This window comes from Thermobia domestica, chromosome 9 (assembly GCF_964235325.1).
Source record: "Thermobia domestica chromosome 9, izTheDome1.hap1.1, whole genome shotgun sequence".
NCBI lineage: Eukaryota > Metazoa > Arthropoda > Insecta > Zygentoma > Lepismatidae > Thermobia > Thermobia domestica.
Genome location: NC_137462.1, coordinates 149,859,108 through 149,881,056, shown reverse-complemented (window position 1 = coordinate 149,881,056; position 21,949 = coordinate 149,859,108). Strand labels below are relative to the sequence as shown.

At 35.8% G+C, this 21,949-nt stretch overlaps 1 protein-coding gene and 1 non-coding gene across 2 annotated transcripts in view; both read left to right on the top strand.

Annotated features, from left to right (window-relative positions):
• LOC145695101 (uncharacterized) overlaps positions 1-18,691 on the top strand; it is a 32,973-nt gene extending 14,282 nt beyond the window's left edge. Inside the window, exons 4-6 of the mRNA XM_081771999.1 lie at positions 2,352-2,557; positions 7,436-7,669; positions 17,205-18,691. Of these exons, the coding sequence (XP_081628125.1) occupies positions 2,352-2,557; positions 7,436-7,669; positions 17,205-18,170 (1,406 nt within the window). The 3' untranslated portion in view covers positions 18,171-18,691. The remainder of the gene's footprint in view (positions 1-2,351; positions 2,558-7,435; positions 7,670-17,204) is intronic.
• On the top strand, positions 16,522-16,595 carry TRNAR-UCG (transfer RNA arginine (anticodon UCG)). Its single transcript has one exon. It is a non-coding gene; the product is annotated as a tRNA-Arg (tRNA).
• Positions 18,692-21,949: the final 3,258 nt, after the last annotated feature.

Below are 21,949 nucleotides of genomic sequence, written 5' to 3'. Positions count from 1 at the left end.
GAAAGAACTTCTAGATGCTCCATTGGTTTCTTATTTAAAAAAAAAAGAAAAGGAAAGAAAACTGCAGAACTGCCGTTCGTTCTTCGTTCCAATACTGCAAGAAGAAAAATCGTTTTTAGATTACAGGGAATGTAGAAACTATTTTCAAATTAAAAATTTGACTTTAACACTCATTTTTAAAGTAAAAACTAGAATACCAAAATAAATATTTTTCATAGAGGAAATATTCTTATAATGTACGTTTAACAATTAGATAATTGAAATGATGAGTGCAAACTTAAATTTAAAAATCCGAATGACAAGATTGAAGAATCGAGCTCCCTCGTGGCTAAGCGGTTAGCGTACGCGCCTTTGGCGTGGGAGACCCGGGTTCGATTCCCGGCGGGAGCGCATGTGGTTCGGATTCCACGTTAATCAGTAGGTCCACGTCTCATATAGCCTCGCTGCTGAACGGGACGCTAAACTAAAAATCAACTCAACTCAAGATTGAAGAATCTTCAACAGGGAGAATTTTCTCATACTATTATTTGTAGCTATGGTGAGCATTTAGTTTATGAGCACAAGTTTAAAATTAAGTTGGCTCTCTATCCACGAATTGTTTTGTCAAAGATGTGAACAAGAAGCTACGCATTATGTGACACCGAAGTTCATTAATCCTTTATTATTTTTTGAATAAATTGAAAATTTACCGTTATGAGTTTATGAACCAATGTAAAAGTTCCTTAATACTTATGTAGCGATGATGATAAAGAGTCATTGAAACGTATACGAATAAATTAATAAAATGAGTGCTTACCTAGAGTTAAAGGTTAGTATTAGGTGGTCTAAAAAGTAGTGAGACTTTTGCGTATGAGATAGCGTTAGTGTTCCGATCACAGGAAAAGTAGTGTTCCGAGTCACAGCAGGTCATTCGACAGTTGATAATTGAAGTTAGTAGACGTGTTAAATGTATTGGAATTCCTATTATCAAACATAAGATAATTGCACCGTGAAGATAACTGAAATTTCCTTAAAACCGCTACATTTTCTGATTTTATTTGGATAAAGGCACAAATTTGTGCTGTTTATGAGCAAGATACAATATCAAAAGCAACAGCCAATAGATAATTCAGTCTTTCATTCTGAAAACATTTGATGTCTAAGACGCTACTCCGAGTAGGCAACCAGTCACAGCAAAAGTGAACAAAATTCTGCCGAAAGTCGAGCCAAACCGACATTGAAGCAAGGCCAGTGACTCCAAACATCCATCACCAAACAATGTTAAACCATTTGGAGAGGATAACCTATGGCAACAATATGCGAAAAGTTCAAAAGCGAAGCGAGGCGAGCTCCACAGTTTGTGGCAAAGCCCACACTGACGACAAGAAAGGTTATACTGTGCATTTGGTGAAATTGGAAGAGCATTGGGAATCACGAGCTGCTGCTGTGGGGCAGAACGATAGACTCGGACATACTGTCGACAGCGTGAGTGTATCTAGTAATTCAAAAGAAACGACCGGAACTAATCAACAGAAAGGATGTCATATATGACGCTCACAACGCCAGACGGTATATATATATTTGGACAAAATTTTCCTTTTGTAATCACTCTCCTCTTACCAAACTCTCGCAATTGCTACTAGACGAAGAATCAACCATTTTCAAATATTTAAAATTTAATTGGCTCTAGGACCGTTCCTTGTGGCATTCACTTCGAAAGTTTCCAATTTTGGACAGTATATTTTGTTACATAAATAGCTTCAATCCTCATCAAATAATAAGTGATAATTAATAAAACTAATATTGTTATAACCAAATATAAAATAAGTGCGTAAATTGTTGAAATATATTTTCTATGTTCTCTAAAAGTACAAATTGTGTCATAATGAAAAGTTAGAAATATTCAAAAGGAACATTGAAAGTTCCTTATAGATGTAGCAGACCTTGTATGTTTTAAATTTCAACTATCTTTAACGACCGTCAGAAATTGAGAACTCGGCAGAGAGGTTTTAACGCATCCGCTGTATTTCTCGGACTTTGAACCGTCTCTCATTCGTTTCAGTGTCTGCAGAACTTTCTGACTGGTGTTAAGTTAATTTCAAAAGAGACTTGTGAAAAACCTCATGTCACAATTTTGTTTGACGAGAAACAACAGAAGTTTATAATGACGGAATTATGGTGTTGCTGCAAAAATGTTAGAAGGACATTGAACAAAATGGGGCGTATGTTGTTTCATAATATTATTTTCTAATCACAATAGATATATTCTCAATTTTGACTTCCAAAGGTTCATCACTTTGTAGACATCTTGATATTTCTATAATGAATATGCATCGTATTGGATCATTTAATAATAAAGTATATTTTTTCAGACTCAAATTCACAAACAAAGACTGGTGATGAAAACTCACAGAGCCAGTCAAATGATTCATTAGCAAGCCAACCGGTCACACTGACACCCAGTATGAATGGTATTGTACGACATGGTCCCTACAGACGCCGAGGTCGTAGAAGAGGACCTTGGGCATACATAACTCCTGAAGCTCGATCTGAAAGAAGAAAATCAAAGCTCCGTGAGGTAAATATTTTAACTGAAGAAATTTTACTCCTAGTTTCTTCTTCTTCTTCTTCTTCTTCTTCTTCTTCTTCTTCTTATTATTATTATTATTATTATTATTATTATTATTATTATTATTATTATTATTATTATTATTATTATTATTATTATTATTATTATTATTATTATTATATTTTTAAAGATATTGCTCTAAAGTTTCTCTTCCTTTTGGCTGCATAATTTTTACCACAGTCGTAAGAGATACAGTATCATGTGACGAAGCATACATGCCATTTCCGTAACATGAATTACTGATGTGCACAAAATGGGGAAAAAAAATGCACGAATGGACTGGAATTCGAATCGAATTTCTCGTGCTGATACGTTTACCGCTGTGTTGTCCAGTCGACTCCCTGAACAACCATACATTCTGTCATTCTTGATATTTAACCGTCAGAAGTAGTCTGTAACGTAGATGCTGAGTTGTCCAAGCAGAACAGAAGTTGTGGAACAGTCCACGCGGTTTGAGTAGTTGAGCACCGACATCAAAAATGGCAGAAAGTATGACTGTCCAGAGACCTCACTGATCAGCGTAGTGGGGCTCTAATTCCGGTCCAGTTGTGCATTTTTCACTCTTTGTGTATCATTGTGTATTAGGAAGGGGTGAGAGATAAAAGTCGATTGTTTGTCCAATTTATCAAATATGTGAATTACTACACATTGGCATATATTTTTCTATCCAGAAATGAAGATAACAGTGAAGTACTATAGAGAAATGAGAGCGCCTGGATGTACCTGCATGACCAAATCTTAACATCTTTTTTTGAACAGCTATATAGAAATTTATCCTGGTGTATTTGATTTGAGTTACATCAGAAAAGTATGTAATCTTCACTGATGGGTTTCCTGCACTTTGCTTAGTTTTTTTCTGTAATTTCATCGTTTTTCTCTACTTCATTGTGCTCTTTTGCTTTCTGATGATTGTTATAATGGGTGAGAGTATACTGTTGCCTCGAGTAAAGGCAATTGAGCCACATCAGTTAAATTTGCAAGATAATTTAATAATTCTTTTGTATATAATCAGTGCACAAAACAATATACCTTTAGACTTTATCGAAGAATGTCCTGTCATAGCTTGCAAACCATTGTTCTGGAGCTGAAATCGCCTCGTTTTCGAGAAAGTATGATAGTTCTATAGTGGATAAATGAAAGGAAACACTAGTTCAAAGACGCAATGGGCAAATGCGATTATTTCGTAATGTGATCTGGTGCCTTATCTACCATCAACACCTTTCGTTGACGTTTCGCAGCACATCACAATCATAATCAGCAAATCACAATCATAAAATATTTTATTTTGTATTGTCTGTCTTTGAGTGCACGTTTTTAGGTGGTGTATTTCCACTCCATATCGTCTTGCTCTCTCTATCGTAATGATAATCCAGTTCTCATAAAAACTCTGTGCCAGTGTTGCCTCTGGAAAGATTATAGCAACCGAGGTACGCACTGTGCTGATAGTGAGGTAGGTATAATATTAGATGTGCAGTATGGTGGAAACTAAACTACTGGGCCACGGTGGCTCAGTGGTAGAGCATTCACATCTGGTGTGTGGGATCCCTGATTCGATTCCAGCTCGCGCCAGATGAACTTTATGGCGGATAAACACTGTGTGCATGTGTTTTCTCTGGAGTTTTCAGTTTCCTCCCACTTTCATCATTTCACCATTATCATCCATTTAATCATTATCGTTTTCCTTAGCCTCGGTGAATAATCGTGGGACGTTACACTTAAAAAAAAAAAACTGCAGGATCTTCCGTCTTCAGGCCCATCTTCAATGAAAATATGACTACATGTAAAATGTTGTTTCCATTTCTTCGCAGTACTGAAAGATGGACAGTCTTTATCATTAACTCGTTTCATCATAGATCCTAGTATTACCTTTGCCGAGCTACCTCATACTAACCAATTAGCGTACGCGCCTTTGGCGTGGGAGACCCGGGTTTTATTCCCAGCGGGAGCTCATCTGTTTCGGATACCACGTTAAGCTGTAGATCCACGTCTCGTATAGCTTCGCTGCTAAAAAGAACGATAAACTCAAAATCAAATCAATAGCTCTAATACTATGGAACCTACCATAGTCGGGTCAAGACTTCACTTTGGAACTGGGATGTGCCCTATTTAAGTTTCCAAGTTTTAGAATCCTGCGGTACTTCCGCAACAAATTTTATGAAGGTAGTTGGTGAGTACTTCAAATTATATGCCCGTTGCTAAACTCCCTCTATAAAAACTGTTACATGAATACCGCAGCGTTCTAAAACTTGGATACTTGAATAGGACATATCCTAGTTCCTAAATAAAGCCTTGACCCGACTAGGGTAGTTCCCATAGTATTGGAGCTATGGACCTTTAAAGTTCATTTTTTCGTGTTTTCGGCAGCCTTTAACTCCGAAAGGAAGCATTTGTGCACCCAAGTTGGTCTATATTTTTTGTATTGTCTTGGACCTTTTGTAACACCGAACAAGAAGCGATTAAGAAAGAAAATTGCAAAGAACAGTCGATTTGTAAAATATAATGAATTTGTTAGGAGTGCGATCAGACAAAAGGTCCATGAGTTCTTCTTTAGAAATTTGCCACCAACACTATTCCGTTCTCAAACAGGTAACTTAAGATCCCGATTTACCGAACTTTAAAAGATCCACATTCCACATACTTCTAAAAGAGCTTGAATTTGTTTATGAGAAAAGACAAAGTAAGGCCATGCTTATAGAGAGAGAGGATGTTGTGTCGTTGCGCCACAAATATCTACGGCAAATAAGAAAATTTCGAAACCAAAATAGAAACATAGTATACATGGACGAATCGTGGGTAAATATTGGGATAGCCGAGGACAAAGAGTGGAATGACAAAACATATGGAAGGAATTGATCCTTTGGAGTGCGATTGATTCAATGTGGTAAGTTATTATTATTATTATTTATTAATCGTCGTGGTGGTGGATTTTTTTTACTACGTGAGTTGGCAATATCAGTCGGCAGTATAATAGAAGCGCGATCTGTTCTGCATTTGTTTTTAATGCTCAACTTGGCATCACTGTTCCCATAAAACCAACAGTCCACCCATAAGTCTGAATAAGCTATAACCGTTTTGTATTCCTAGTAGCTGATTTTTTTTTTTTTTAAATGCCGAGAACATTAAGGAAGTTATTTATATCCGAAAAGGAAAAGGAGATAATGTGGAAAGTTCATAAGTATACAATATAATCAGCTAGTAGGAGTAGGAAATTGAGAATCCATGTAAGAATAGAATGTTACGAGTGAAGTGTATGTACACTACATCGGAAATGTAAAGGCTTTTTATCTATATAGAAGCTCACTACGTAAAGTTCACTGTGTCTGCTATAACGGTTAATATGTAAGAATAAGTACATCTATTATGAAAATTTTTGAGGAAACATGCAATGTTTTGTACATGGAACTGCCTGTCAGATTTTGACATGCATTATACAGGTGCCTGTTTCGGCGAAAACACGTAAAGAAAATATTGCAGGCAGATTGTCTTCAGGTGATATGCATGTCGAAAAAGTATTAAACTTCTGTTGGAAATTTTGCACGGAAACACGCGTTGTACAGAGCCTGTACATTAAACTGAAAACATGCAATGTACACGTAGTCACTCACATGCAAGTAAATGGAGGTAATATGTGCATGTAAAGTACCTTAAATGGGTTGTTGATAACATTCGCAATACAGTAAGAATGAAAAGTACAAGGAGGGTGCCTGTTTATCAACTTGTAATATACACGTGTGACATTCGCATTACATGTAAATACCATGTATTAGCGTATGGCATGGAAAACGCATGATGTAGAATATGTTATTTTACATTTATCATTTTCGTGTACATGCGAAGTGTGTAACTCTCCTACGTGTAGTGTACAGGCAATGTACAGGTGAACGGGAATATGCAATGATCATGATTGTCAATAAATGGATTAAACAGATACGTGTGGTGAATAAGGTGGATTGGAGCTAAACATTCACGTTATAGGCATAAGAGACAGGCAATATTCAAGCACAAGTCTCCAATTCGACATTCGCTATGCAAGGTCTTGACACATGTATAATACATTGGATTACAACTGAATAAATTGCCTGTATTATCTCCGTGTACATGCGAAGTATGAACCCACATACATGCAATGTACAGACAATATGCAGGTAAACGGAAAATGCAATGTTCGTGATTGCCAATAAATGGATTAAACAGATACGTGTGGTGAACAAGGTGGATTGGAGCTAAACATTCACGTTATAGACATAGGAGACATGTAATATTCAGGCACCAAGTCTTCTCCAGTTTGTCATACACATATGCAAGGTCCTGACCATGTATAGTATTTAATGCGATGTACGTTACATGTATATTCCCCTAACATGCCCACTAATTCGCTATCACCTGTATTTAACATGTCAATACATTTTTATCAAATGAAAAGCCTCAGATCCTCGTGAGGTAACGTATGTGTCAACTACATAGAATATGTCGGTTACGTACACGTCTTTCCACTCTCTACATGTTTACACGCATTTTTCACGTTGCAAGGTTTAAACCCTATCAACATGAAAACTACCTGTTTCCGTGAAATGAACATGCAATGATCGTGAAAAAAATCGATACCTGTCTCATGCGTTTATAAGTGTTACATTTTCAGGCGCATGTAAACCACCTGCATTTTCTTCCTTGGAGAAACAGAACCGTAAAACTGCAGTATTAGCAGTTTGGCGCCTTTTTTTTTTTTTTTTTTTCTAAATTAAAAGATTTGATTTAGTCTAGCAATCCATTTCCTGTCTATCTTTACATTATTATTATTGTTGTATAATGTGAATATTTTCTTTGCAGTTAATGGCTACGTGTGAAGTGAAAGAATTGGTGGAGGTGGTAGGACCTGTAATTGCACGCTCTCTGTCTCTATGGGATCTGATCTTGATGCGAGTAGAAGCTGTTCAGTCACAAGAAACCCGAATAGCTACATTGTATTCAGAACTTCAGCCGCTTTTACAGAAAATACAGGCTGTGGTGCAAGACATTCTTCTTAGCAATCCAGCTTCGAAGGACAGAAGCCATGAAGTTCAGGTAATCGTATTAGTAGTGATTAAATAGTCAGCACCTCGTATTTTGCTTTAGAATCTGAAACTATTAAATATACGGTAAAATAATATAGTTAGGATAATTTTAGAACACTTAGCACATGACAATGAGTTATATTCTGGTCATAAACTGTTGCCCTTTGTAGTAAACTCCGTACATATAACTTTTCCGGTATATTTTCATAAACGAATTGTTGGGGGAATAAAATTAAAATTAAACACTTCACTCGGGTGTGTTAGAACACCGCACATACCTCTTGGGGCAAGTCTTGGACAATGATATTTTGGCTTAGAGAGCTATTCTCATAGTGAGGATCCAGATCTACAGGAAACGTTATGTTTGCCTGCGTTATAAGCGGACAACGGCGAAAACCAGTAGCGTATCGGCAAAAAAGTAGATTCCTAACCGATGAAAGGCAATAGGAAACCATCACTGTATAATTTTCAGCAACATTCAGATGGCAATGGCGATTTTTAAAACTGAATTATTCCAAACTCAGAATCTGTACTGCAAAAGCAGTTAGCTCCACGGATTTGGAGAAGGGAGTCGCGGTAGTTATGGACAGGCAATCAAGTAGATGATGCAACATCAGGAGTCTGAACATCAGCAGGTAAGTTAGAAAATATGAAGAGAGAGAGAAGGACTGAGCGTGGATATAGTGGGGATCCGCGAAGTAAAATGGATAATAATATGATTTCTGGTCAGGTGAACATAGAATTGAGGCACGTAGTATCAAAAGCCGCCATTTTTTTAAAAACCGAAATTGAGTTATATATCGTTTGTTATATGTTTGATCTAAAAGAATTCCATAGAAATAGTATTTTGTTTAAAAGCTTAATATATCATACTAAAAAACTAGTTCAAATATGGGACTATGTACGTGTATTTCAAATATGGGACTTTGTACGTGTATATATGGAGATTCACTACACGTTTTGCAAGATTACTCGAAACTAAGCTAAATGGATGTCGCGGATCTTGATACTAGGCGCCTCAGTTATTAATTCGGGTACGGAAAACGAGTCACAGGAGTTAGATTGATAATGAATAAGAAAATAGGACGATAAGTAAGAAGAAGTTATAACATAGTAAAACGACAGTCATAGCAGTAAAACTAGCTACCAAATCAAGGGATACTACTATCATCTAATTATATGTGTCAACAAAAGTGCACAATGATTAAGAAGTAGAGCATGTTTATGAAACTATAGAAAACACCATGAAAGACATAAAAAGAGAAAAGATACATATTCTGGTAGAAGATTGGAATGCTATCGTAGGAGAAGGCACAGAAGAAAAAAACAGTAGGAAAATATGGACTAGGAAAGTGCAAGCGAAAGAGGAGAAAAACTCATTGAATTTTTCACGAAGAAAAGTTAGTAGTAGTAAATACTTTGTTCAAGAAACATAAGCGCAGGATTTATACTTAGAAAATATCAAGAGGTCTATATAGGTACAGATTAGAGAGGTTCAGAAACCAAATTAAGAATTACAGAAGTTACTCAGGATCGGATATGGACAGTTAACTACATCTTACACGGGATGTACTTGAACCTGAACCCACAAAGTGGAGTTATGTATATATTTCCTGAAAGCTTGGGTCAAGGTAAGATCAAAACCAGCTACCAAAATTGGGGAGGTCTCAAGCATTCCGCTTGAGGGCAGCACGTTACTCATTTTTATTAACACCTTTAAGTGTCTCTTAAAGTCCGTTGCAACCCCGAAAAATCTGAAACGGTGAGACAAATATGAAAACAGAAAAACATGTCTTTCATCATTTCAAAAGTGTAACGTATCAAATTAAAATAAATTGTCCCAGGGTCCCAGACGGGGTCCAACTCAATTTTTTTAAATGAAAAGGGGGATCAACTTGCATATCGTATGAAAGTTGGTGTTAAACAAAAGAAGATAAATCAAATCAAGATTCTCTATGATAAGCCTGTGCAAAATAGCGGTGAGTCAAAATATCAACACAATCTTTATTGCAAAGTCTATGGCCACTAGTATGAATCTGAAACGGTGGAATAGGTGTAGAAAAAAAAACACGGATATGTCATTATTTCAAAAGTATAATGATTCAAACTTTAGAAAAAAAATGTTCCAGTGTCCCTCGCAGGGTCCCATACGGGGTCCAACTCAAAATGTTGAAATGGAAAGGGGTTCAAGTTGAGTATCATATGAAAGCTTATGTTAAGTGAAAGAAGAGGAAACAAGTCTCGATTCTTGATGAAAAAGTCTATTGCCACTCCTATTAATCTGAATCGGTGAGACAGATGGAAAAACAAAACAAAAGAAAAACTAAATGTATCAAAGGAAATGACTCGTGCCAATTTTTTAAATGAAAAGGGGGATCAACTTACATATCGTATGAAAGTTGGTGTTAAACAAAAGAAGATAAATCAAATCAAGATTCTCTATGATAAGCCTGTGGAAAATAGCGGTGGGTCAAAATATCAACACAATCTTCATTGCAAAGTCTATGGCCACTAGTATGAATCTGAAACGGTGGAATAGATGTAGAAAGAAAAACACGGATATGTCATTATTTCAAAAGTATAATGATTCAAAGTACAAAAATGTTCAGGGTCCCTCGCAGGGTCCCAGACGGGGTCAAACTCAAAATGTTGAAATAGGAAGGGGTTCAAATTGAGTATCGTATGAAAGCTTATGTTAAGTGAAAGAAGAGGAAACAAGTCTCGATTCTTGATGAAAAACTCTATTGCCACTCCTATTAATCTGAATGGTGAGACAGGTGTTAAAAAAAAAAAAAAAAAAAAAAAAAAAAAAAAAAAAAAAAAAAAAAACACTAGAATGTATCAAAGGAAAAAAATCCCAGTTTCAACTGCAGGTTCCCAGACGGGGTCCAACTCAAAAGTTTCAAGTGCCAAGGGGGGTAAATGAGAACATCATGTGAAAGCTCGTGTTAAATGATACAGAATTGGACAAGTCTCGACTGTCGATAAGCATTGCAAATTGGCACGAGTCATTTCCTTTGATACATTTAGTTTTTCTTTTGTTTTGTTTTTCCATCTGTCTCACCGATTCAGATTAATAGGAGTGGCAATAGACTTTTTCATCAAGAATCGAGACTTGTTTCCTCTTCTTTCACTTAACATAAGCTTTCATATGATACTCAACTTGAACCCCTTTCCATTTCAACATTTTGAGTTGGACCCCGTATGGGACCCTGCGAGGGACCCTGGAACATTTTTTTTCTAAAGTTTGAATCATTATACTTTTGAAATAATGACATATCCGTGTTTTTTTTTCTACACCTATTCCACCGTTTCAGATTCATACTAGTGGCCATAGACTTTGCAATAAAGATTGTGTTGATATTTTGACTCACCGCTATTTTGCACAGGCTTATCATAGAGAATCTTGATTTGATTTATCTTCTTTTGTTTAACACCAACTTTCATACGATATGCAAGTTGATCCCCCTTTTCATTTAAAAAATTTGAGTTGGACCCTATCTGGGACCCTTTGGGGGACCCTGGGACAATCTATTTTACTTTGATACGTTATACTTTTGAAATGATGAAAGACATGTTTTTCTGTTTTCATATTTGTCTCACCGTTTCAGTTTTTTCGGGGTTGCAACGGACTTTAAGGCACGCTTAAAGGTGTTAATAAAAATGAGTAACGAGCTACCCTCAAGCAGAATGCTTGAGACCTCCACAATTTTGGTAACCGGTTTTGATCTTACCTTGACCCAAGCTTTCAGGAAATATATACATCATCCCCACTTTGTGGGTTCAGGTTCGTAGTATCTGTGCTGGTCACGATGAAGAGTGAGTTCAAATTTAAGAAGTGAAGAAAAAAGAAGAAAAAACGGAAGACTTAACACAGGCAAACTGAAGAACAAAGACATTCAAGAAAGTTATGTAAAAAAAAAAAAAAAACAACAGTAGAAGTTAGCACAAGAACCAGCGAAGGAAGAAGTAAACAAGGAATAATCATTCATAAAAACTAGACTGCTTACTACTGCAAAGGACGTATTACGTCACGAACAAAAAAATAGCGAGGAAATTCTGGATTTAATGGATGGGAGAAGGAAAATAAAGAATGTCGATAACATTGAAGCTAAGAAGCAGTATAAAAGAATAAGAAATCGGATTATTAGAAAATGCATATTTGCCAAGAAGGGTGGATAAAATAGCCAAGTGAAGAAATGGAAAGGGATATGAATACCTGAAGAGTAGGTGTGACATGTCGTTCGGCGTCACACATTTTAGATATAACAAGGAAGTATTGCTACTAATTGCAGTCACTAGTAAATTCTTCCAATATGAGAGAACTCTTGTCCTCCATTCTTGGGAAATGTATGTTTTTGTAATTGCTTCGGAAGATGAGAAAATGACAAAGATTACTTCAAATTTACCGATGGAAGACGTATTGAGTTTATATATATATATTGTTCTTTGGTACGTGATCCATAATTCCGAGATATTTGTATGTTGGACTTCCTCTTGGTGCAGTATTATATTCCTTCACCTACTTTCCAATTTAGAGTATTAACTGCCGGTTTGAAAATAAATACATACATGAATCTCAAGTAAAATAGTACAATTGTTATAGGCGCTAGCCTCATTTGCCCAAAATTGAACTTCTAAGATTGTTGCTGCTAGGAAACCACTGGTCTATACCGCCCCATGCCTGATATTTAATTTGTATTTGAATATAAAGTGTCATGTTTGTTCATTGTGCTCTCATATTAAAAAGACTAATACGATTTCATCCAGACTGTCTATTGTTTCATTATTCGTCCATTATTTTATTTATTGTGTTTCATCGTTTCGTCTGTACATACAGACGTGTTGAAATTATTACATTCAAGCTCGAAAAATGCAAAATTGACGTAGAAGTCCTAATTTCATAGTTCTAGAACATTTAATTTAATAATTAAACCACCAATATAGGATCCTTCATTTGTTTACTGTACAGTTGAAGTGGTGATATCACCGTTGAACAGCAGATGGTATTAGTGAGGGGGGGGGGGGATTCTGAAAGTGGTGTTTCAATTATAGATAGCTATTGTGGTTCCTATCAACAAATTACAGTCTGAAGTGTTGTGGTTGCTGTCGTAAGAAGTTAACGACACTCAAAGCGTGTAACAGTTCGAATGGGCCAGTTTAAAATGATCTTGACGTGTTTCGTGTATCAATCTTTTATTTTCTGAAGTCCTGTAATTACAGCATAATGGGAAAAGCAAAAGACCTTTCTCCGCGTAAAATGGAAGTTAACAAAATACTTCTGGTCGAAATAAGATATACACGGCAATATATTGCTAGTAGAGTTGGGATAGAACAAAAATCTGTGAGTAGAATCTCTTTTGAAATGAACAAGAGCCAAAATAGGGTTGGGAAGTGTGGACGAAAACCAAAGCTATCGCTAAGAGATATCAAAAAACTAAAAAGATTGGCTCTGGGAAACAGAAATGCAACATCTAATAGACTTAAGCATAAAAATGACTGAGTATGGCGGAGACATTTAACCTGAAAGTGTTCGAAGGATTGTTTGTGCCGAGGGAATAAAAACACACGGTCAAGAAAGAAAACAAAAATTAGAGTCTACTCCAATCATGGCAAAGAAGCGCCTAGAATGGGCACGAGGCCTAGAATCTTGGACTGCTGACGATTGGAGAATAGTGTGTTTCAGTGATGAATCCTGTGTCTTTATGTCTGATGAATGTTCACAATATGTGCGACGTTGACCTAGAAGGAATTCAAGTTGGAATGTCTTTAATAACCGTGAAGTATCCTACTGCAGTCATGGTCTGGGGTGTGATCTATGTCTTCGGGCCTGGAAGACTGTATAAAGTAGAGAGGACAATAAAGCACGACTAATACCTCCAAGTTCTTCATGAAAAACTGCTTTCCCAGACTGCAGTCTGGTTTGATGAAGTACAATTCATCTTTATGCATGATGGTGCCCCATACCACCGGGCCAAAGCTGTGACAAAAGACAACGAAATTAGTGTTCTTCCGTGGCCAGGCACTAGTCCTGATGTGAACCTGATTGAAAACTTTTGGAGCTTCATGAAAGAAAAGTTAGAGAAGAAGCACATTAGAACCAAACTTCAATTGATCAAGGAGATCAACAATTTGTGGTATCACGATGCTGAATGGGAGGCAAAATGTGCTAAACTCGTACATAGGATGCCACAGAGTATAAAAGGCTTAATAAAGAATAAGGGATTTCATAAGAAATATTAATCTTTGTGTGAGAGATATTTTTCTTGTAAGTTTTCCATTTCATTTTTTGTTTCCAATTTAGATATACACACTTTATAGTAATTATATTTGAATATTACGTACGCATTTTTTTTTTATTGATATTGTAAAGCATATGGCATACCCAATAGAAATTAGGACACAGTTACAAAGTAGTAATTTAGACTAAATTCGAATGTATTTTCTCGCGTAATATCGTAAGAACAGTAAAACATTCAAAAACTGAATGTTGAGTCTAATAATTTGAACACGTCTGTAATTCATTTTATTCATGTATGCAGTTGGTAGTATTAATAACGTATCGTTATATTCTTGATAACCTGAAGGTGGAGAATTCGAATCCTGTGTAAAAGATATTATTGTAATAATAAGGAAGTCTGAATATAAAGCAGTAGAAGGTATTCCCGCATGTCTCCATGCTAAAGAAATTTATTATAAAGTTTATAATTGGATGCTATTGATGTGCAGCGAGATAAGTATATTGTCATGACAGTCAGTTATAGCACTTTTAGTTGTCAGTGTATAAACCTAATATAATTCATATGGATAACACATAAAGATGGAACCAATCTATTTAAACATATGTTTATTTATTTTCATTGACCACTTTATTCGGCAGATAAGTGATGTATTTAAAGGTTCTTTTTTCTTTCTTTCTTGACTTTAGGCGGAGGTAAGGGTATTTTATGTAAAAAATAAACGAAAATCGTTTCCTTCCAAAATTATAAGTATTTGAGAATTATAAATATGAGACACAAATTTTGTGTATTTTTTTAAACATTTAGTTAACTAATTGGACTAAGAATTTCTAAACCGGACAAACATTGGAATACATATATTGAATTTTAAGCTTTCTTTCATTTTGTTTGCTCTACAAATTTATTATTCATTATTTAATATTTAACTTAATCTCGGAAATGCGAATAAGATAATTGAAGTGTTCTACTATTTGCTCAAAGTTAATTCAATTATTGTTATTTTTCTTTTCTGTAATCTTGATTTAATGATATACAAAATTTGCCCGAATTAAATTATCTATAGATATTATTTGTATACCACATACACACAACAAAATTGACGACTTCCGGATTCATTCATACTATTTAGTTCCTTTGAGTCGCCATAAGCAGTTATGTGCCAAAAGGGTTACGAGAAAGTGGAGAAATTAAACGAACTTTTGTCAGGGAAATAGGTAAACCTTTGTCAAGGAAAATCAGGAAAAACAGTTTACAAAAATCTGTGAGAACACCATATGAAAGAGACAAGTGTTATCGTTTTTGATTGCTAACACAGAAATGAAAACTATTTTTAAAGCTTGAATATTATCATTAATAGTCAATTGTGGCCCCGCGTAGCGTAGTAAAAATAATTAAGGTTAGGTTTGGTATTTGAACTCTGGAAGTGACAAGTCGGCTCCAATAAAACAATATAAAAGAGAGAATAAGAGAATAATTATGCTGCAGGCTGATAGATATAAGGAGTAGTGACCAGCGTGACATCTGACGGGCAACTTGTTTGTCGTCAATGACACATCATGGAAGGTGATTATCATGGTGTACTGCTTAGTTCTTATGAAAGGAAGGCAACAAATTCACTGACATTTACAGCAGATGCGCGCAATGGGTAGTTGTAGTGGCCCGACACGTCCAGCAGTATTCAACTAGATTGAGTAGATTTGTACGTGGGAACGAAACGAATGAAAAGAGAAATAGCAGCAGCCGGCCATCCAGACCCGGACTGATGCGACCTTTGCTTTTTTTTTTAAGTAGCTCATTGCCGAAAACAAGCGAATCATGTTCGACAAGTTGAACTCTCAATCGGCGCATATTGGACCAAATCATCCGTTACGATCTGAAATTGTGAAAAAAAAAAATCTGTGTACATTGTATTTCACGATCTTTGACATTGGAACAAAAATAAACAAGAGGATAGGTACCATGAGCTGTTGGCAGTTCACGCTACTGATCCGGACGGGTTTCTCACGCGGGTGGTGAGTCTCATTTTCATCATTACGAGCCGGAAATGAGGTAATAGTTTGGGCATGGAAACGCAACTTCGTGTATCAAAGAAGTTTTGATCCATCCGATTCTGGCAAAGTAAGTGACAGCGATCTTCTGTAACGACCCTCGTAGCTGATCGTGGATAAAACATGACTGTCAACATCGATGTGTATTCTGCTTCTCTACGAAGGTTGCGTCGCTGAGTGGAACTATATCGCAAAAGAAATTAGACCACCTGCTTCTGCATGACCATGCTCGTCCGCATATCAGCCAACACACTTAGAGCTAGGCACCGGGGTTCACTGTGTTGGTACACCGTCCTTACCAGACCTCGCACCTACCGACTGCGCATATGAAATGAAATGAAGAATTCCCTATGCATTGTCAGATTTCAGGACAGTGGCGCCCTGCAAGCACTTGTCTGACAGAATGGTACTATGCGGCCATACGAAAGGTACTGGAGAGGTGGCAACAATACATACGTTTTCAAGGAGAATTTGTGGAAAGGGTAATGCCTAACTTACAAGCCCGGACAGTCCACGACATGGTGTCATAAATGTAAAGCATATATAAATAACCCTTGTACAATGTTCTTCATGCGGCCCCGCATAGCGTAGTCGTTAACGCTCTCGCCTTCGGTGCGAGCGGTCCCGGGTTCGATTCCCGGTGGGGGCACTCGGGCGAAAAAGTGTAACAGCTTTTTCAGGCCAGCTACCTTGAATGAGGTTTTCTTGGGTTTTCCTCATTCACACTAGGCAAATGCCGGGGTGGTACCTAACGTATAGGTCCCATGCCGCTTTCTTCCTTCTCTTTCCCCGGTTAGTGTGCTCGCCGAGGGACGTCATCCTTCAAACGTGAGGGGCTAAATGGCCATAATATACCGAGAGCCTACAAATCTAAAACCTACTTAATGTTCTTCATAACAAATAGTTATCAAAGCGGATATTTGGATGTCACTATCATACACTAAACAGAGATATGTCGTGAAACAGAAAGCTACCAGAATATTTTATTTGGTTTTTATCAGGTGGATAAAAATAGCCTCGTAATGAATGCAAATAGAATTGGGAGAATATTGTGAAATTTTTGTTTTTCAAGATATATTTTCCTAGCTAGGCTCATTGTATATATATTCAAACCGAGTGCAGAATTATTTTATATAATTCACAATAATTAGCAACATTTATAAATGACTATTTTGATATATTTGAAATGCTCTTTAAGTACCTGGATGTAGAATATAAATGCTTATTTTAATATTGTTTGTTTCTTTTTTCGTCATAGATCTCAGAAGCGAGAGTCGCAGACATGTTCGGTGTTCCATGTGGCACTTACTATGTGGACGAAAGCGACGATCAGAAACTACGCTTACAGACTAGGACATTAGAAAACACAAACAAGGAAGCCACATTCGATGAAAATACGAATGAATCTCTAAGTTCAGTGGATGGTAGCAATCAGATGGAAATAAATGATCCTCCTCTGAAAATGATGCGGTTAGACGATGGGCGACACGATCAGCCGTCACCACATCAGCAGTTACAAGAAAAGACCATTGATATAAATAGTGTTTCCTGTGAAAATAGTAGGACTAATATGGATTTTATTTTGAGTACCTGTGACATTCCGAAAGCAGAAGCTGTAGATGTTAAGTTGACTGATATTGTACAAGATGTTATTGAAGATGAAAACAAAACTAGTACATCAATAGATGCTGTTGGTGAACTTATAGCAGAACAGATTAAAAAGATAAAAAATGAAAAGAGTCTAAGTATTTCAGTGTCTCCTATGAAAAGTGCAACAAATAGTGATAGTGTTGGAGTGATAAGTGATTTAACATGTCCAAACTTTGCAGATTTGCAACAGTTTACTTCGCAGGAATCGCGAATTGAAACCAATGCGGGTAGTAGTAGTCAGTCAGATGCTTATCAGAACTCCATAGTTCTCTCAGTGACTGAAAGTAGTGGAGTGTCGAAACTAGTGAACAGTGATTCAAACACAACGCATCAGTTAGATTGTATTTCTCCTCAAGAAATTATAGAAAAAGAATTGAAAACTAATCCTGTTGTTACCTCGTCTAATAGTAAAGTGAGTACTGGTATTAATTTTCAGTTTTCAAGTGAAAGAACCATTGCTATGGACTTAACGACTAGTACGATAGAAGTGAGTTTAGACTCGAATATCGAGAGTGGGCCAGAGTTAGATTTTGAAGCTTTAAGTGAAGAATTCAGTAGAAATGCACAAAGCTGATTAAAAATGTAAAGCCAAAGTAAAATTTGGCTGAATTCGGTTGCCATTTATGAAAAGTGTACTTTTGTCTCTCTTTTTTTCTAATGGCTTTTTTTTGTTATTTTTTCGGATAAGAATTCATTCTTTTTTTTTTTCAGAACAGACTTCTTACACATGTATTTTTTTTCTTTTGTTAAGTGCGAGTCACTTAACATACATACTATATTGTGTGCATGCAGGTCATGTCACTCTTTCTGGTCACGAAGTAAACAGAAATTATGTGCAATTATTTCGACCCGGTGTATGTATAAATATATATATAGAGAGTACAGACGAATGTAAAAGTATTCACAATATTGAAAACGAAAAATAATTATGTACAAAATGCTCTTTTTTTTTTACTATTATTATTATTTCGCCATTGTTCGAAATTATGTTCTTCGTTAACTACGAGTTCTTTTGTTTTTCAGTGCCTAACTATCAGATAATTGATTAAAAAAGAAAAAAATTCTTCTTGCCAAATATAATTATATATGAGATCATATTCTGTTTCTTTTTGTAATAAATTATCAGCTGCTGTCTGTCTCTCTCTCTCCCCCTCTTTTTTAGTACTTCTGTGTAAGATGTCTGGAAATACGAGAAGTCATCAAAAGGGTTGTGTGATTTATATGCAGAAATTGTACTTCTTTCTGCTGTAACTCTTTTAAAAATTTTTTTAAGGATATGAATACGTTACAGCACGCCTTGGCTTCACAAAGACAAAACAAATGGCGCACCCTGTGAAAGGAAGGAGAATATATTTCCCCTAACTAAATAGATTATAATAATTAATGGTATGTTGATTGAGTTCAATTCAATTGAACTAAAGTGCGAACTTATAAAATCCGATATCTTGAAGTAAAATACACTTCGCACGCCAGGTAATCTAAGGCCTAAAATAGTTCAATAATAGTCTCAAATAGGATATTATCAATTTATAAATAACTTGTGCTTGAAATTGTATAATTGATTTCCATATTTATACTACAACAATTAAGCAAATTCTTTTAAATTCGATACGAATCACTCACTGGGTACCACTAATTTCTATTTGGAAACCCAAACAGGTGCATTTAATTTAATTTTGATAATGGAAATTTTACTTTCCGGTTGGATTGCAGTCTGTGATCTGACGATCATAGACAGAGCTGCAGTTGAAAAAAAATTTAATACCAAAAACTACCAGCCACTGAGAGCCATAAATTTATCTTTGAAACGAATTTAAAATAGCATATTATTACTATCAGACCAAGAACCTATTTTCTTTAATAATATTATTTCGATAATAATAATAATAAGGCTAATTATAATATATAATTAACATTTATGTCAATTCTTAGCCTTTCCTATTTTTTGACATATTACACTGCATAATTATGTGTTTCTTCTATGAATGACGGTAAGCGTCATACCACTAGGCTAAGTACCGGTATGTTTGAAGCAGCACCGAATTTGGAGGTCATGGTTCTACTTCCATTTCAATATGAACCTTTTTGCAGTGCCATCATTGCTGCTCCGTCATGTTGACGGCGAGTGGCTGGACGAGCTAGCGTCTATGGCATAGGATATAAGTTTTAAACGTGGTTTTGAATCATTTTCGTGTTCTGTCGCCTATCAGCTTTAGAAAGAAGCAATGCACTAAGTACTCTGCTTTTTGGCAATCTCCAAATATGCCAGTAGGGAAAAGGTTAATGGTGATTTCTTGATCTACCATTTTGGAAGGGATTACTGGTCCTGCAGCACTTATTTATGTATCCGTTATTTTTCGTGCCAGAGTTAAGGTAATAAGCATACAAATGCATATATAATTAGTATTAGTCATGGTTGGCAAAAAACATGGTTTTTATTGAGAAAACCAAAAACCCAGATTTTTTTGGTTTAAACCCATTTTTTGGGGGGTTTAAACGTTTTATTTGTTTGTTTAAATAATTTGCTTTATGTATTTATATTATGTAGGTCAGAAATAAGTTTGTTTCGCCTTGGTGTTATTATGCAGCAACGGGGTTGTGCTGGAAGGAGTCACATAAGCTTAAAGCGGAATCCAAACGGAGAGAAATTGTTCTCCATTTGAACTCGAAATCGGGACTAATTGGCCACAAATGCGATGAGTCTGCCGACTCAATCACGAAGGACTCCTGATAAAAATACGTTGCACTGATCTCGACATACCTGTTAATATAATTGTCAAGATAAGAGTCATTTCAGAAGGACAAAAAGATAAACAGTGGCACAAATGAAACAATTATACAGAATTGTATATAAATTGGGAAACTCCCGCCTTAGCCATTGGGAAAATCCTGTTATTACTTTACATTTAAAGCAATAACGGAAAAATCTCGTTATTGCTTGGTATGTAAAATTTTATGGTCAACGTATCATAATCAGTACGCTAAAACAGGTATTAAATTACAAATTTAGTATGTAGATATCATTCAATTAAATTAAACCAAGCTAATGTTGGAAGCTACATAGGCAGTCGATAAATTTTGCCAATTTCTATCAATATATTTAAGCAACCTTGGTTTCTTTATAAAACAACAGGCATTCAGGCAAGCAGAAATATACAATTGGTTTCCTTCCGTATGTTCAGGCTTAACATCCTTATGTAATACGTAGGTTATTAAGGGGAGGACTTCCGCTTAACCCTTTCGGACCTGGTGGTAATATTTGTGTACATCATATTTTAATATAATTACTCTGGAATATTCAAAATGGCTGGGTTTGTATTCTTTGAACTTGTCTAAATCACTTTCCGCTATTTCTGTGGTGCTTTCTTCTGTTGTCAGGAAGTAACGCACATTTATTGTAGAGTACTTGCAGGGGCTATCACGATGGACGAAGCTCAACCACGTAGGCTGTTTTATTCTTACCGAAACAAACTATTTGCAATAAATTCTCCTTCTGTTTTAGTGATATGCTTTGAGTTTCTAAACTATGTAGATCATAATGATGTTTACGATTAATGCCATTTTGTATTTTACATACGTATTTCAACTTTTGTGCATGCAAATTGTTTCGTCCATAACTAAATATGACACCCACAAACAAATTGACGGTTGTATTTCATTTGTTAAGTCAAAAAGAATAATAAGACAAAATAAAAATAAAATCGGAGAGTAAACAAAAAATCAGGGCTGAAAGGGCTAAAGTGACATCCGAACCGCTACTTGATTTACACTTGAAAGAAGGGTTGTGGTTCGAACCCTTCTTTCAAAAATTGAACATGGGACGCCTTGATATGCTTTGAGTTTCTAAACTATGTAGATCATAATGATGTTTACGATTAATGCCATTTTGTATTTTACATACGTATTTCAACTTTTGTGCATGCAAATTGTTTCGTCCATAACTAAATATGACACCCACAAACAAATTGACGGTTGTATTTCATTTGTTAAGTCAAAAAGAATAATAAGACAAAATAAAAATAAAATCGGAGAGTAAACAAAAAATCAGGGCTGAAAGGGCTAAAGTGACATCCGAACCGCTACTTGATTTACACTTGAAAGAAGGGTTGTGGTTCGAACCCTTCTTTCAAAAATTGAACATGGGACGCCTTGATTAAAAGGTGAAAAGAAGATAAAACTAATGCAGATGGTTTCATATGTGGAAACGTCACCATGCAGTTCATACGATTTAAAGCATTTTTTGTTTAAACCAATTTTTTTTTTTTTTTTTTTTTTTTTTTTAACTGTTTAGACCAGCCAACTCTGGTATTAGTAGTAATATAATATTACTATTATATTAGTAATTTATATATT